General features: G+C 53.6%; 1 protein-coding gene across 1 annotated transcript; it reads right to left on the bottom strand.

Moving 5' to 3' along the window:
- Nucleotides 1-360: 360 nt before the first annotated feature.
- Nucleotides 361-4,286, bottom strand: LOC125162123 (thyrotropin-releasing hormone receptor-like). Its single transcript, XM_047852722.1, is given in 3 exon segments — nucleotides 361-1,137; nucleotides 3,556-3,734; nucleotides 3,737-4,286. Coding segments are annotated over 3 exon segments (1,044 nt in total). The 3' UTR covers nucleotides 361-822.
- Nucleotides 4,287-13,055: the final 8,769 nt, after the last annotated feature.

Genomic DNA, 13,055 nt, shown 5'->3' with positions numbered 1-13,055 from the left:
AGATGTGGTGGGGGCGGGGGAGGGAACGTCCCACATTCCCTTAAATGAAGTCCTGGAGCCCCTGCCTGTGGTAAGGCTGGTTCTAGAAGTCCTTCCCTGTCCTCCTTCCCTGCACTACCAGGCTGGGTGGTCCTAGAAGCCTGGACCCAGGCCACAGACCAGAGGGCTCAGGCCCAGTTGACACAAGACAGATGTCTCCAGCACCCACTTGGCTGCCTCCTTGGGCACATCAGCCAGGACTCCAGTGCCAGGATGGACATGTCCTTCCTCCCTCCCCGTTAGACTGGGAGCTCGTGAGAGCAGGGGCCCTGCTGGCATCCTCGCCGTAGTGTCTGTAATGCCCAGCAGGCTGCCCTGTGTGGAGCAGGTCCCCGACAAAGTCACATGTCACCATTCAGAGGGAGGCAGCGTCTGGGGTTTATCCTTGGGTGGGGGAAGGCTCTCTGCATTTTCAGGAAGAGGGCCCACAGATTCCCAAGAGATCCCCGGTAATAGCTCCTACCCTACTCAGTCTCTGCAAATGTTGACCCACCCAGGCTGCCTCTAGGCCCTCGAGTGCCTTTGTGTAAATTATAAAAAGGTGCCTCCCGCTTAGATTTGTCTATTTATTAAAATGGGAAATTGTTTTACTAAATATACAAATCTAGGCTGTGATGTGAACGGTGACCCCTAGGGTTGTAAAGTGCCCAACCTGCACACCTCTGTTAAACAGCCCTGGACGCCACTCCCTCCTCCACCGCTCCCTCCTCGGTAGAAATAAAGTAGTGGGCCTTGCCCTCAGGTGCCAGGATCCTGTCTGCACATCATGCTCCCTGGTTCCCTCTAAGAGCCCAGTCTGATCTGGGGACAGTCTTTGATGACACTGTAGTACACAGGGGTGGCCTCCTGGGGCGGGAGCTTGGGCCGGGCCAGCTGGCACTGAAATAGTCCCCGGAAGGCCTCCCGGAAGCGCTGGGACATAAGGGTGTAGATGACGGGGTTGACCGCGCTGTTCAGGTAGATGCAAAGCCGGCAGAAGAGAAGGAAGCCAAGGTTGAGGTAGGGCGGGCTCAGGAAGGAATTCACCACCACCAGGGTGCGGTAGGGCAGCCACAGCAGAGCAAAAACCACCACCACCACAGCCAGCATCTTGGTGACCTGCCAGGTAGGACAGGAAAAAAAAGGGACACAAGGGAGAATCCCAGGTTCCAGGCCTCTCTGCAGGGTTGCAAGAGGAGAAAGCCCAAAGAACATCCAGGCCTTTGCCAAACTGTGCCCTCATGCCTCGCCCCCCCCCCCCACCCCCGCCTCCCCACCACTTCAATTCCGTTCCCGGCTAGGAAACTGCTGTGCACCCCTGCAGGCCCTGCTCGAGTCCTTTTCGCTGGGGAGCCGCCACCCCAACCCACCCCCAAAGCCCTTGGATGGGTCACCATCTACACTGGCAGCAGATTCATGAATCTACTGCCGTCATCACAGGTGAGGATTAGAGGAGTGAACCCAGGTAAGGAACACAGAACAGTGCCGGGAAGGCGATAAATGCCCTGTGGCTGACTGCTGCTGTGGACATAGCCTCTGTTCCTTCCGGTACAAGTGCATGGGGTTCAGAGCCAGGCACAGCTGGGCTTAAGCTTGCTTCTCAGAGCCCAGGAATGTAGTCCCTATAAGCGACCTCTGCAACGAGGCCTGGCCCTGACTAAATCAGTAGACTTCAGGGCTGTGATAGTCCCCAGGAACCTAAAATCTCAGGAATTCCCTAGACAGTCTCGGCTCCTGGTTTTGCCGGATTCAGATTTAATTCTACTCCATTTTAGGTTCATTTAGGTGATACACGCTGGATGCCCGTGTGTGGGCTTTGGAGCCAGGCTGCCTGGGTTCAAATCTTGGTTCTAGCACTTACCAGTTCTGTACCCAGGGACTGCCCCTCTGTGGCTCAGTTTCCTCGTCTGTCAAACTGAGATGGTAACAGTCTATACGCCTTGGAGTTGTTACCAAAAACTCAAGAGGCTAAGTTGTGTAAAGTGCCTGGCACATAGCAAGTCCCCGATAATTGGGGATGTATATAGTAATAATATAGTTATTATTATCAGCAATTGTATTCCCCACCCTGCTCTCCTAGACATTCTGCTTTCATGGGAGGCACCTTTCCTCTTGCTGTCGTAGGTGGCATTCTGCAAGGGCTCTCTTGGGCATCAGAGAATGCTCAGTCCTTAGACTGCCCACTGTCAAAAAAAGACATTCATGTGCCAACAACAGGGTAATAACAGGTACCCTATATTGAACACTTACTATGTGCCAGATTTGGAATTCACTCCTATAATTCTAATAATTTTACAAGGTTGAAAATCAAGGCTTAGAGAAGTTCAGTGACTTACCCAAGGCCACGCGGCAAGATGTTAACAAAGCTGGGAGCCAGAAGGAACCCACCCAGGTCTGGAGTACTATTTGTACCAGCAAAAGTTTCACCTAAAGCATAGGCCAGCGGGGAGCTTGAGCCCAGCTCTTTCAGGCTGAGCAGGAAAGTAGTAAATGGAGAAGTAGATGAGTGGGGGGAGGGAAGGAGGGGCCTCTGTCTGGAGCCTCAGGTCATGATGGGCCTACAGCCAGAGCTAAAGGTCCACACCAGTTTAACCTGTGTCCTGCCCCCCTTTCCTCTAAAGACCACCGTGTTTGAGGTGGCTGTAAGAGCCCCCCACAGTGCACCCACCCCGGGGGGAGGCAGGGAGAGGACACGGATGGTCCTCCCGGGCTCAGGAGTGACTCAGCAGGGTGAGGTAGCCTCCCCCCTCCTCCTCAAGCCGAGGGTATGGGCGGAAGGCTGAGGATTAAGACCAGTTGGGCTTGGGAGCCCTCCTTCCACCTGCAGTCCTTGAATACCCTTGAGGCCACACTGCTGGAGTACGGGTAGAGGACATAAGGAGCCTGGACACTTGGGTTCTCACCTCAGGTGCCTCCAGGTGTCACCTCACTCCCTTGTCCCCTCTGAGCCTGTTTCCTTATCTATAACAATGGGTGTTAAGCCTCCCAAACAAGGGGTAATTTCAGGAATGATCACAGAACCAGGCACACAGCAGGTGCTCCGTAAGTGCTGGGTCTCTGCTGACCTCACCCCAATCCATCCCCATCTGGTCTGTCTGGCTCCCCGAGGCCATCCGGGCAGCTCTAGTGTTAGCTGTGGCGTGGACTCGGGAAAGTCACTTCCCCTGTCTGAGTCTCGGTCTCCCCATCATTAGGAGAATACCACCGTGGGGGCCAGCCACTGGTTGTGCAAGTTGAATAATAGCCGGCACTGATGGAACATTTGCTTTGTGATGTGGCTTCAAATGGGCTCCAGACTTCACATGGTTCATCCCATTTCTCGGGACACCCCAGTGTGGTCGGCGCTGTCATCACCCCATATGACAGAAGAGGAAAGTGAGGCTCAGAAAGGGAGAAGTGAGAGCTTCAAAAGCAAGCCTAGTAAGTGGCACGGCAGGGGTGTATACTTGAGGAATTTGACTCCAAAAGGGCCCAAGCTCCCATCCATTCCATCTGCTGGCTCAGTACAAGGGTTTCCAGGAAGACGGAGGTCCCCACCTGCTTCCGGGAGTTGAGGGCGCCTTTCTTGCAGTGCCCCGGGTGCGCAGGAGGCAGCGGCCGCGCGAAGAGGACGCGCGCTATGAGCAAGTAGAACACGGTGGCCAGGCCCAGGGGCAGCGCGTAGAAGAGCGCGAAGTCCAGGAAGTAGACGGGCAGGTAGAGAGAGCGCGACACGCGTAGCCGCACTGCACCTGCACGCCGTCGGCGTACGCGGTCTCGCGTGTGTCCACCAGGAAGAGCCAGAGCACGCAGTAGGCGCTGGTGCCCAGCCACAGCAAAGCCGCGATGCGCTTGGCCCGCGCCACGGTGCACAGAGTTTGGGCGCGCAGCGGGTGGCAGATGGCGAGGTAGCGCTCCACCGTGAACGCGGCGATGGAGCCCGTGGACGTGTTGATGCCCACGTACTGCAGGTAGGTGATGCCCAGGCAGCCTGCGTGGCCGAAGACCCAAACGCGGGCGGACGCCGCCTCGGCGACGGTGGGCACTCCGGCCGCCAGGAGCACCAGCAGGTCCGCCGCGGCCAGGCTCACCAAGTAACAGTTGGTGGGCGTGACCATGTGGCGGCCCCGGAGTACCACCAGGACCACCATGGCGTTGCCGGCCACACCCATGGCGCACACGAGAGGCACCAGAGTCAAGGTCACCGCTTGTACAGCCGGCGGAGGCTGGGGCAAGGCGCCCAGGCTCGACGCGTTCGCGCGCTCAGGGTGCTCGGTGTGGTCCTCCATGCGCGCGGGTCCGCCCTGCACCCCGAAGGCAGTGGCGAGTTGGGGGGATCACCCCGGCTGCAAAGGTGCCCTCCGGCGATCTGAAGGCGCTCTCCTAGCGGCAAGTTGGGGGTCCGGCAGCTGTCTCCGGCCGAACAGGTTTCTCAGCTCCGTGCAGGGTCTCACTGTCGCCGCTCAGGAAGCTGAGGACTCCGAGGAATCAGGAGCAGGAACGTGGAGCTAGGCGCGTGCCGCTCAGTTTCCAGGACGACTTTTAAGCCTGGACTGGCGCGATCTTTCCCGGGGTGAGGTTTGCTGCAGGGGCGCTTCGCAGACTAGCGTGGCGCTCCAGGAGGGCACTGGGCGCCCAGACGCCGCCTCCCACAGGACCGACTGCGGCAGCCCTCTCGGGTCTTCCCTCCGCTCTCTAGGTTCGCGGGTCTCAGGACTCCGATCTGCGGTGTCCCGTCAACGAGGCGCGGTGTGTGGTGTTGGGTCTCCGCCTCGCTGGACTTTCTCTTGGCTCGGCTTTCCGCCACCACCCCGCGTCGGCTCTCTCCACGGATCCGGCTGGGCTGATGCTGGTTGACGGAGCTCAGCACCCGTTCTTTACCACCGGCTCCTGGCACCGCACCCCGGACACTTGGGGTCTGGGGGATGCAAGGTGCGGTGGGGGGTGGGGGGGAGGAAGGATGCTTTAAGCCCCCTGCTCCCGCGCCTTTGGCCTGGGCTTTTGCTCCCTCCCCTCTTTCTCTCCTCTACAGGGCAGCTCCACTGGGCACTGGGGGAGGAGTCGGCCACCCATTGGCTTCTGGACTCAATCCAGAAATCCTATCTTGTTTCCGCAGGCAGAAACCTCAGCCCTGCTATTGACAAACGGCCAACGGAGGCCCAGAGCTGCTGGGAAGGGAAGGTATTTGCCCATCTAGACCTGGGTTGATCCCCTCTCCTCCTAAACTGGTTACTTTTCACTTTCTCCTGCTACCCTTTCCTAGTCTTCTTTTTTTAATGTTTTTTTTTTTTTTAATTTATTGTTGAAGGAGAGAGAGAGACAGAGCATGAGTGAGGGAGGAACAGAGAGAGAAGGAGACACAGAATCCGAAGCAGGCTCCAGGCTCTGAGCTGTCAGCACAGAGGCCCCATGTGGGGCTTGAACCCACAAACTGTGAGAGCATGACCTGAGCCGAAGTTGGACGCTTAACTGACTGAGCCACCCAGGCGCCCCCCTAGTCTTCCTTTCCTCCCCCCAGCAGAAGATCTGGAAATTCTTGGCGGGTGTGCCCCACCCTCACAAGGATCTCTCCCATCTCTAAGACTGTGCCACTCACGAGGCACAAACCAGTTAGGAATCCTTAGCTCTGTGTCTGCTGCAGAAAAGGTGTATAATGGTAGTTGAATGAAAGAAAGAACTTGTTTCTTCCTGAAGGTGGAACCCACTAAGCTTCATGAAAGGGCTGCTTTCCAGGGAGTCTAGCACGGTGCCCGCACAGAGCAGATGCCGTGGGATTGTCTGCTGCTTCCAACCCATCGGTTATGCTCTTTAAAAATGATTTCTTCATCTGGGAGGCTTACATGAGTGACAGAGGAAAAAAATCCATGCCAAGTACTTAGCTGTGGCTCGGCTGGGGCAGGGGGTGAATATATTAAGTGATGACAGTTATGTTAACATGTATCCTCCCCCCTGCCTTATGTATGACCCCAAACTCTCAGTCTACCGATCTGATAAATGGACAAGAAATGAATGATGGGGAACTTGGCAGGACAGTATCTTGGGAGCACCAGCAAGACATCCCCCACTGTCAGTCTTTATAACGAATGATGCTAGGGTATATGAAGCTCCTACAACTCTGCCTGGTGATGCTCTGTGTGCTTTACGCATATTAATTCATTCTATAATCACAATATCCTATTGGGACGTTATTATTAGATCCCCACTTCGCAGACAAAGAAACTGAGGCTTAGAGAGGTTAAATGACTAACATAGGTTAGTGGGGGGGGGGGATCGCTGCTAGCATTTTAGCCCAGTGGTTTGGCTGTAGAATCTCCATTCTTATCCCTCCCCTCCCCCCCAAACACACACACGCTCCACGTCTCAGCACTATACTCTTCTCTGGGATCTTCAGCAATAACAATAGCAAAGCATCCTACTCAGGGTCAAACGTGGTGCTGTGTGTCTTATATTCATTATCTTTATTTCCCACACTGGCTACGCAGGCATTATTAGTCCCATTTTATAGATGAGGACGTTGAGGTCCAGAGAGGAATGGTCTCCAATGTGATGCAGGCGGGGGCCAAGCAGGAAGCAGGACCCCACTCCCCTTGTCCCCACCCCAACCCCAGCAGTCCCTTACTCAGCTCTTTCCAGGCTACCAAGTGCCAGTGAAGCCCAGGGTTCCTCCTTCCCAGTCCAGAGAGTGGCAGTCCTCCCTGGCTGTGGTCCAGAGCAATCCTTTTAGCCCTATTAAATGCAAGTGGTTCCTTGGGCTTCTTGCCCTCTAAGTCTGCCAGCTCAGTTCTCTCTCCTGCCTAACTGAGCTGTTCAGTTGCTGGCAGCAAAGGGCGGTACCTGACAATGAACTAAGTACATCTCAAGCGGAACTCTTCATTTTCCCGCGCCCTACCTTGTCCATCTCCAGTCTTCTTCACCTTAGTAAAGGCATCTTAGTGAAGGCGCCAGTCGCTGAAACCAAATATTCAGGAATTATTTCTCTCTCTCCCTCACTGCTGACATCCAATACGTAAGCAAATCCCTCGATTCAACCTCCAAAACACGCCTCACATTAATCCACCTTTCACCACCACGCCCTCTTCCAGCACTTTCCTCCGTCTCTAACCTCTTGGTGGGACAACTGCCATTGTGGACCCATCCCAATTCCCATAGTGGACCTCCACTACGTTCTACAGCCTCGTCATACAGAATCAAGTGATCTCTTAAAAATGTAAGCCATTCCCCTGCTTACACCCTTCAACGGCATCCTTTTGCGCCTAAAATGAGCCCAAACTCCTTCTGTGAGCCCTAGAGTGCCCTGCACGAAGCGACACCTCCCCACCTCTCCCTCTTACTCAGCCAGAGCCTCCATATTTCTATCCGGCTTATAAGGGGTGATGGTTGAATAGTGTTCCCCCAAAGTTCATGTCTTCCCAGTACCCCAGAACGTGCCCTTATTTGGCAATCGGGTCTTTGCACATATAATTAGTTAAGATGAGGTCATCCTGGACCAGGGTGGTCCTAAATCCAATGTACGAGGTCTTCTTCGGGCACTACGGCTACAGCCAAGGAAGTAGCTAGGAGAGCCAAGGAAAGATTCTTCCCTTGACCCTTCAGAGGGAGCATGGCCTCATTGACACCTAGACTGCAGACTTCCAGCCTCCAAAAACTGTGAGAGAATAAGCTTCTGTTATTTTAAGCCCCTCAGTCTGTGCTGATTTCTGACCGCAGCCGTGGAAAGCACTTTCCTGCCTTGGAGCCTCTGTACTTTGTACATGATTTCCTCAGCTCAGTGCCCAGCCCAGATGCCCCCAGTCGTGGGCATGTGGTTCCTAGGGTGGGAGCGAAGGTCATGCCAACCGATGGGGAAATAGAGGCTCCATTCACTCAGTCATTCAACAAATATTGCTATGGGCCTAGACACATTGTAGAGGTGTTTTGTTTTTTGTTTTTAGAAATAAGTTTTTAAAGTTTACTTATTTATGTGGGGATGGGGAGGGGCAGAGAAAGAAGGAGAGAGAGAATCCCAAGCAGGTTCTGTGCTGTCAGTGTGGAGACCGAAGCAGGGCTCGATCTCACAAACTGTGAGATCATGACCCGAGTTGAGATCAAAAGTCAGACACTTAGCCAACTGAGCCACCCAGGGCCCCCCCCCCCCCATTGTAGAGGTCTTTCATAATGGTCCAGATTGTTTGTCATTGCTTCCATGAGAGGTAGGGTTTATGTTCCCTTCCCTCGGATCTAGGTGGACTTGGGACTTCTTCAACAGATAGGGCATGACCTAAGCAGTGCTATGTGACTGAGAATAGGTCATAAAAAGCCACCGGCTTCCACTTGATTCTCCTGAAACACTCATTCCTGGATGCTTGCTCTTGGGATGCTCCTTCTCAGAACCCAGATGCTATGAGAGGTCCAAGCCACAGAAGCAGCCACCTATAGGTACTTTGGTCAACAGTCCAGATGGGACATCCCAGCTCAGACTTCAGACATGTCAGTGAAGCCCCCAGATTCCAGCCTCCGGCCCTTTGAGTCACTCCAGCTGAGTCCCAAGACATCACGGAGCGAAGACGAGCCATCCCCACTGTCCTGTTCAAATTCTTAACCAAATCCACGAGCATTATTACGTGGGTTGTTGGTTTATGCCACTAAGTTCATGTCTAGTCTGCAGTGAGGCTTGGGTACAGGATTCAGGGAATGCGTCCCCAAGAAAGTGACACGTCAGCAGAGCCACTGGAATGGTCATTCTGGCTCATCACCAACCCCATTCCAAACAATTAATGTAAGACACCAGTTTTCTTTTTCTCCCAGTACCCACAAAAAAAAAAATACATTTCATATAGCATCCCAGCACACACACACACACACACACACACACACAGTGAAACAAGGTCTACAAAATTATGCTTATACTTACTATAGCAATGTATGCTGGTTTTTCCTAGTCTTTTTCTTTTCTTTTTTTTTTTTTTTTTAAAGAAATACTGGTTACAATCTGCTAATCTGGTTCCTGATCCACAGTTGGTGACCCACCATGTGAAAAACATCTCACCCAGTCTTGGTAATCCCAACCCTTCACCAGTGACTGGGCTGGAATTCACAAGTGGCTAATTCTAGTTAATGAGTCATGAATGGCTGCTGCTGGGGGGGCTTCTGGGAAGGTTGTAATCTTCTGTAACCAGTTCTAGAGGGAGGGGGAGGGAGAGAGGGAAAGAGACAGAGACGGAGAGAGACAGAGAGATCCTACAGACACGTGACCCTCAGTGAGTGCCTCCTTAAATTTCATGCTCTACGCTGCTTTCTCACCTCCTGTGCTTCCCACCTTGGGTGAAAGAAATGGGGAGCACCCATCCACGCCAGTGTCAGGGAAGAGCTCCCAGACGAGGTCTGCTCCAAGCACCTACAGAGGAAGCAGGCTGGGTGACGTTGCCCCCAGGTGCCTGGGAACCCCTGTGGCCTCCGCCCGCGGGGCACGCGTTGGCCGTGTGCACGGGCGCCCTCTGCCGCCAGATGGTGGCAGTGCTATGACCAAGAGGAAACCCTTTTCCTGTCTGGGTTTTCGCTGCCTGCGGAAGCCCCCGCCTCGGGGCCCGGCGTGGGTCTGTGGTCCTGCAGCTTCCCAGACTGCTTCCACCACCTTGGCTTCCTTCAGACGGCGAGTGAAGAGACAGGGGCCCGAAGAGGCGATGGGGTGTCTCAAAATCACCCCATGAGAGCTGAGATTTGCACGTGTCTCTGGCTGACTCAAAATAACATTGCCATGTTACAGAGATTATCGCCATTTGTCCTTCCCTTTTTGCCCCGAGTAGCATCTGGAGAATGCAAGTGGATAGACAGCCTCCCCCCGACAGTCCTTGCCAGCCGAGTTCAGGAAAGCTTCTGCTCCTTGAAAGCCAGAGGGGTCCCCTGGCTTCCCCTGCTCCGCAGTAGGGGACTGGGTTCTCCAAGGGTGTCGCACGGAGGTGTCCCTCCCACGTACTCTTTTGCAAGAGTCAAGAGGCAGGGTCCATTTCTCCACTCCCTCTAGTCTGGGATTCTTTTGGTAGAAGCGATGCTGGCCGGTTCCTGTGCGGCTCCTAACTGGCCTGGCAGATGCTGCTTCTGGCCCCCCAGAGCCCCAATTTTCCGGTAAGACGTTCAAGGATGCTCTGTCCAGGACACCTAAGGAGCCCCGTGGCCCCAGACACTGAGTGCAGAGGCCGTTGGAAATGGCCCCAGCCCCTGTCCCCCTCCACCCGCACCCATGCAAGAAACCACAAGCGAGAGTGCAGTTAACCCACAGGACTCTGTGAGCTAATAATAGATCTTTGTTTTACGTCCCTAGCTTTGAGGGTAGTTTGCTTCACAGCCGTAAATAACCAAGAACACCTACCCTACAACAAGGTGGGTGTTAATTGAAGAGATTAGAGGTCAGGGACTCTGTCTCCCAGTGTAGAGATATTTTGATTTTGTTTTCCTTCCTCTTAATAATGGAGCCAGCAAGTGCCAGAGTGGGGATTGGAAGTCAGCGCTCGAACTCATTTCCAGGGTCACGTGGGCATTTCCAGGTGGGCAGTGAGAGGGAGCAGCAGGGGACTTGAACTTCTGACCTGGAACCTTTCCCTCTTGGCTGCGCATCCCCAAAGCTGGGCCTGTGGCAGCCAGCAGAGGGCTTCTGATATTGCCAAGTTTCCAACCCTGAGACCCCAGGGCTCCCCACTGCTGGGGTCAAGGGAAATTAGCACTCCCCCTTCCTCAACTCTCCTCTTTGAAGTTTGGATTCTTCCCTGGGTAGGAGAAAGGTCAACATTAGCATTCATGACTCGGGGAAAATCCCATAATCTTCTCTGAACCTCAGGCTTCTTATCTGTAAAATGGGCATAATGATGACCCCTTTGCCTGCCTCAGAGAGCTTTTGGTATAGAAGGGGGGCTCTGGAAGCCGGACTACCTGGCTTTAAATTCTGTCTCTGCAGCTTACTAGCTGTGTGACTTTGTGCAAAACACTGAACCTTTCTGAAGGCAGTTTCTCCACCTCTAAAAGAAGGATAAGAATAATACCATCTAGCTCATATACTTTTGTGAGGTTTAAATAAGGTTATGTACATCAAGCTTTTCAAAAAGTTTGGGGCACATCTCACGGCATGTTAGAGCCAGCCCACGCCGACTCGTGAGAGCGGATTGCGGGCATCTCTGTGCACGCTCCCAGCACATCATAAGCACCCAACAGACACTAGCTATTATTATCTGTACCGCTCTAATTTTTGTAAGGACGAGGATTCGCGGATTAGTTGTGCAATTTAAAAAAAAAAAAAAAAACGTGTGGGTGAGCCACTGCCTAAATAAGCCACGAGGCAGCTTTGTGGGAACGGAGCTGCGTTGGGGCAGGGTGTCACGTGAGGCCAACGATGGCCCTCGGTGATGAGCACAACTCCCTTTGGGGAGTGGGTGGCAAAATGGCAAAAGTGGGGCTCAGCTAACCCCGGTTGGTGACTCACAGCGCAAGCTGGCTGTTTAAGTCCAAACACTTGCCTGGGGAAGTCTTTCTCAACTGCTTTGTCCATCTCCCCTTTGGCCACAAATTTTGGTGCAACGCGGGCTGCCTCCAGGGCCTGACCATTCCCTGCTGCAAGCCCCAAATCTTCAGGAAAAGGAGCTGAGACCAGAGGGGGCGGCGCAGTCCCACCTCCAGATACCTGGTCGTTGAACTGATGTTTACCGAGTGATTACTCTGCACCAGGCACTGCGTTAGGAACTGGAAATACCCTGGAGCACCAGACACATCGTATGGTGTCTACACTCTTGCCGGGCGACATGAAACACACGGCAAGGAACAAACAAGGAGGTAGCTAAATCTCTAAATGGATACGTAAGATAGTAAAGAATATCGATGAGGGTGTTTATGGAGAAGAGGAAACAATTTGATATGATAGATCAGGGGTCAGCAAACCTTTTAGTTAAAGAGCCAGATAGTACATATTTCCGGCTTTGTGAGCCACGCAGTCCCCATCTCGACTGCTCAAATCTGCCATCAGGGCAGAAGCAGCCAGAGGCAGTACTCAAACTAATGGGTGTGGCAATGTTCCAATAAAATTCTGGTCACAAAACCAGGCAGCAGGCCAGAATTGGCTCACAGATAGTAGCTTGCCCACTCCTGTGATGGAGTGAGACTGGCTGGGATAAGGCAATATTAGGTAGCGTGGTCAGGGAGCGCTTTCCCGAGGAGGTGACGTTTGAGCCAATCCCCAAAGGATGCAAAGAAACGGTCCATGCCAAGACGTGAAGGAAGCATGTTCCAGGATGTGGGAACAGCAAGGGCATTGCCCTGAGGTGCAAGCCACCCTGGTGTGTCTGAGGAGCTGAAGTCCAGGCAGCCGGGGGTGGGCAGAGGGAGGGAGGGAGAGGCTGGCTTGAGCAGGGCTTTGTGACCCAGGGCACATCAATTTCCTGGCAGGAAAGGGTCGAGAGAAACTAAAGAGAGTTTGAGGAAGGTACAGAGGCGGGGACTTGGTAAAGGGAAGAAGGATGGCGAGGCCTTCAGAAACCAGCAACCCTGGAAGCTGTCCCCCTTCAGAACCCAGGGGGATCTCTAGCCACCGACGAGGGGCCCCCCAGCCAGACAGGAGCTGTGGCTGCTGGTAATGGAATGCCGTCCCTGCCAAACAGCCCAGAGAGCTGCAGGAATGAATACCCTGACATCTGTCTCCTCTCCCCCTCTGGATGGCGGGCCAGTGACTCCCACTGGCTGAGCCCGACTAGAAGTCAGAGGCCAAGGGAGCCGGGGTGATGCAATTCACGGAGTTTTGATTCCTGGGAAAGAGAAGGGCAGAGAATGACCTGGAGGGGAAAACAGGGAATAATACCAAGCCCACAGGGGAGGGAGCTGGGGTTTTACTAGAACCTGGATGGGGATACGGTTGCCAGATAAAATATGGATAACTCAGTTCAATTTGAATTTCAGATAAGCAGCAAACGCAGGTTTAGTACAAGTATGTTCAGTATAAGAATGTCCCAAGGACGTACTTACACTAAACCTGTATTTGTTATTTGTCTGAAATTCAAATGGACCCAGGTATCGTGTATTTTTATTTGCTAAACGCTGGCCAG

This window comes from Prionailurus viverrinus, chromosome A3 (genome assembly GCF_022837055.1).
Source record: "Prionailurus viverrinus isolate Anna chromosome A3, UM_Priviv_1.0, whole genome shotgun sequence".
Classification (NCBI taxonomy): domain Eukaryota; kingdom Metazoa; phylum Chordata; class Mammalia; order Carnivora; family Felidae; genus Prionailurus; species Prionailurus viverrinus.
This window is presented reverse-complemented; position numbering and strand designations above follow the sequence as displayed.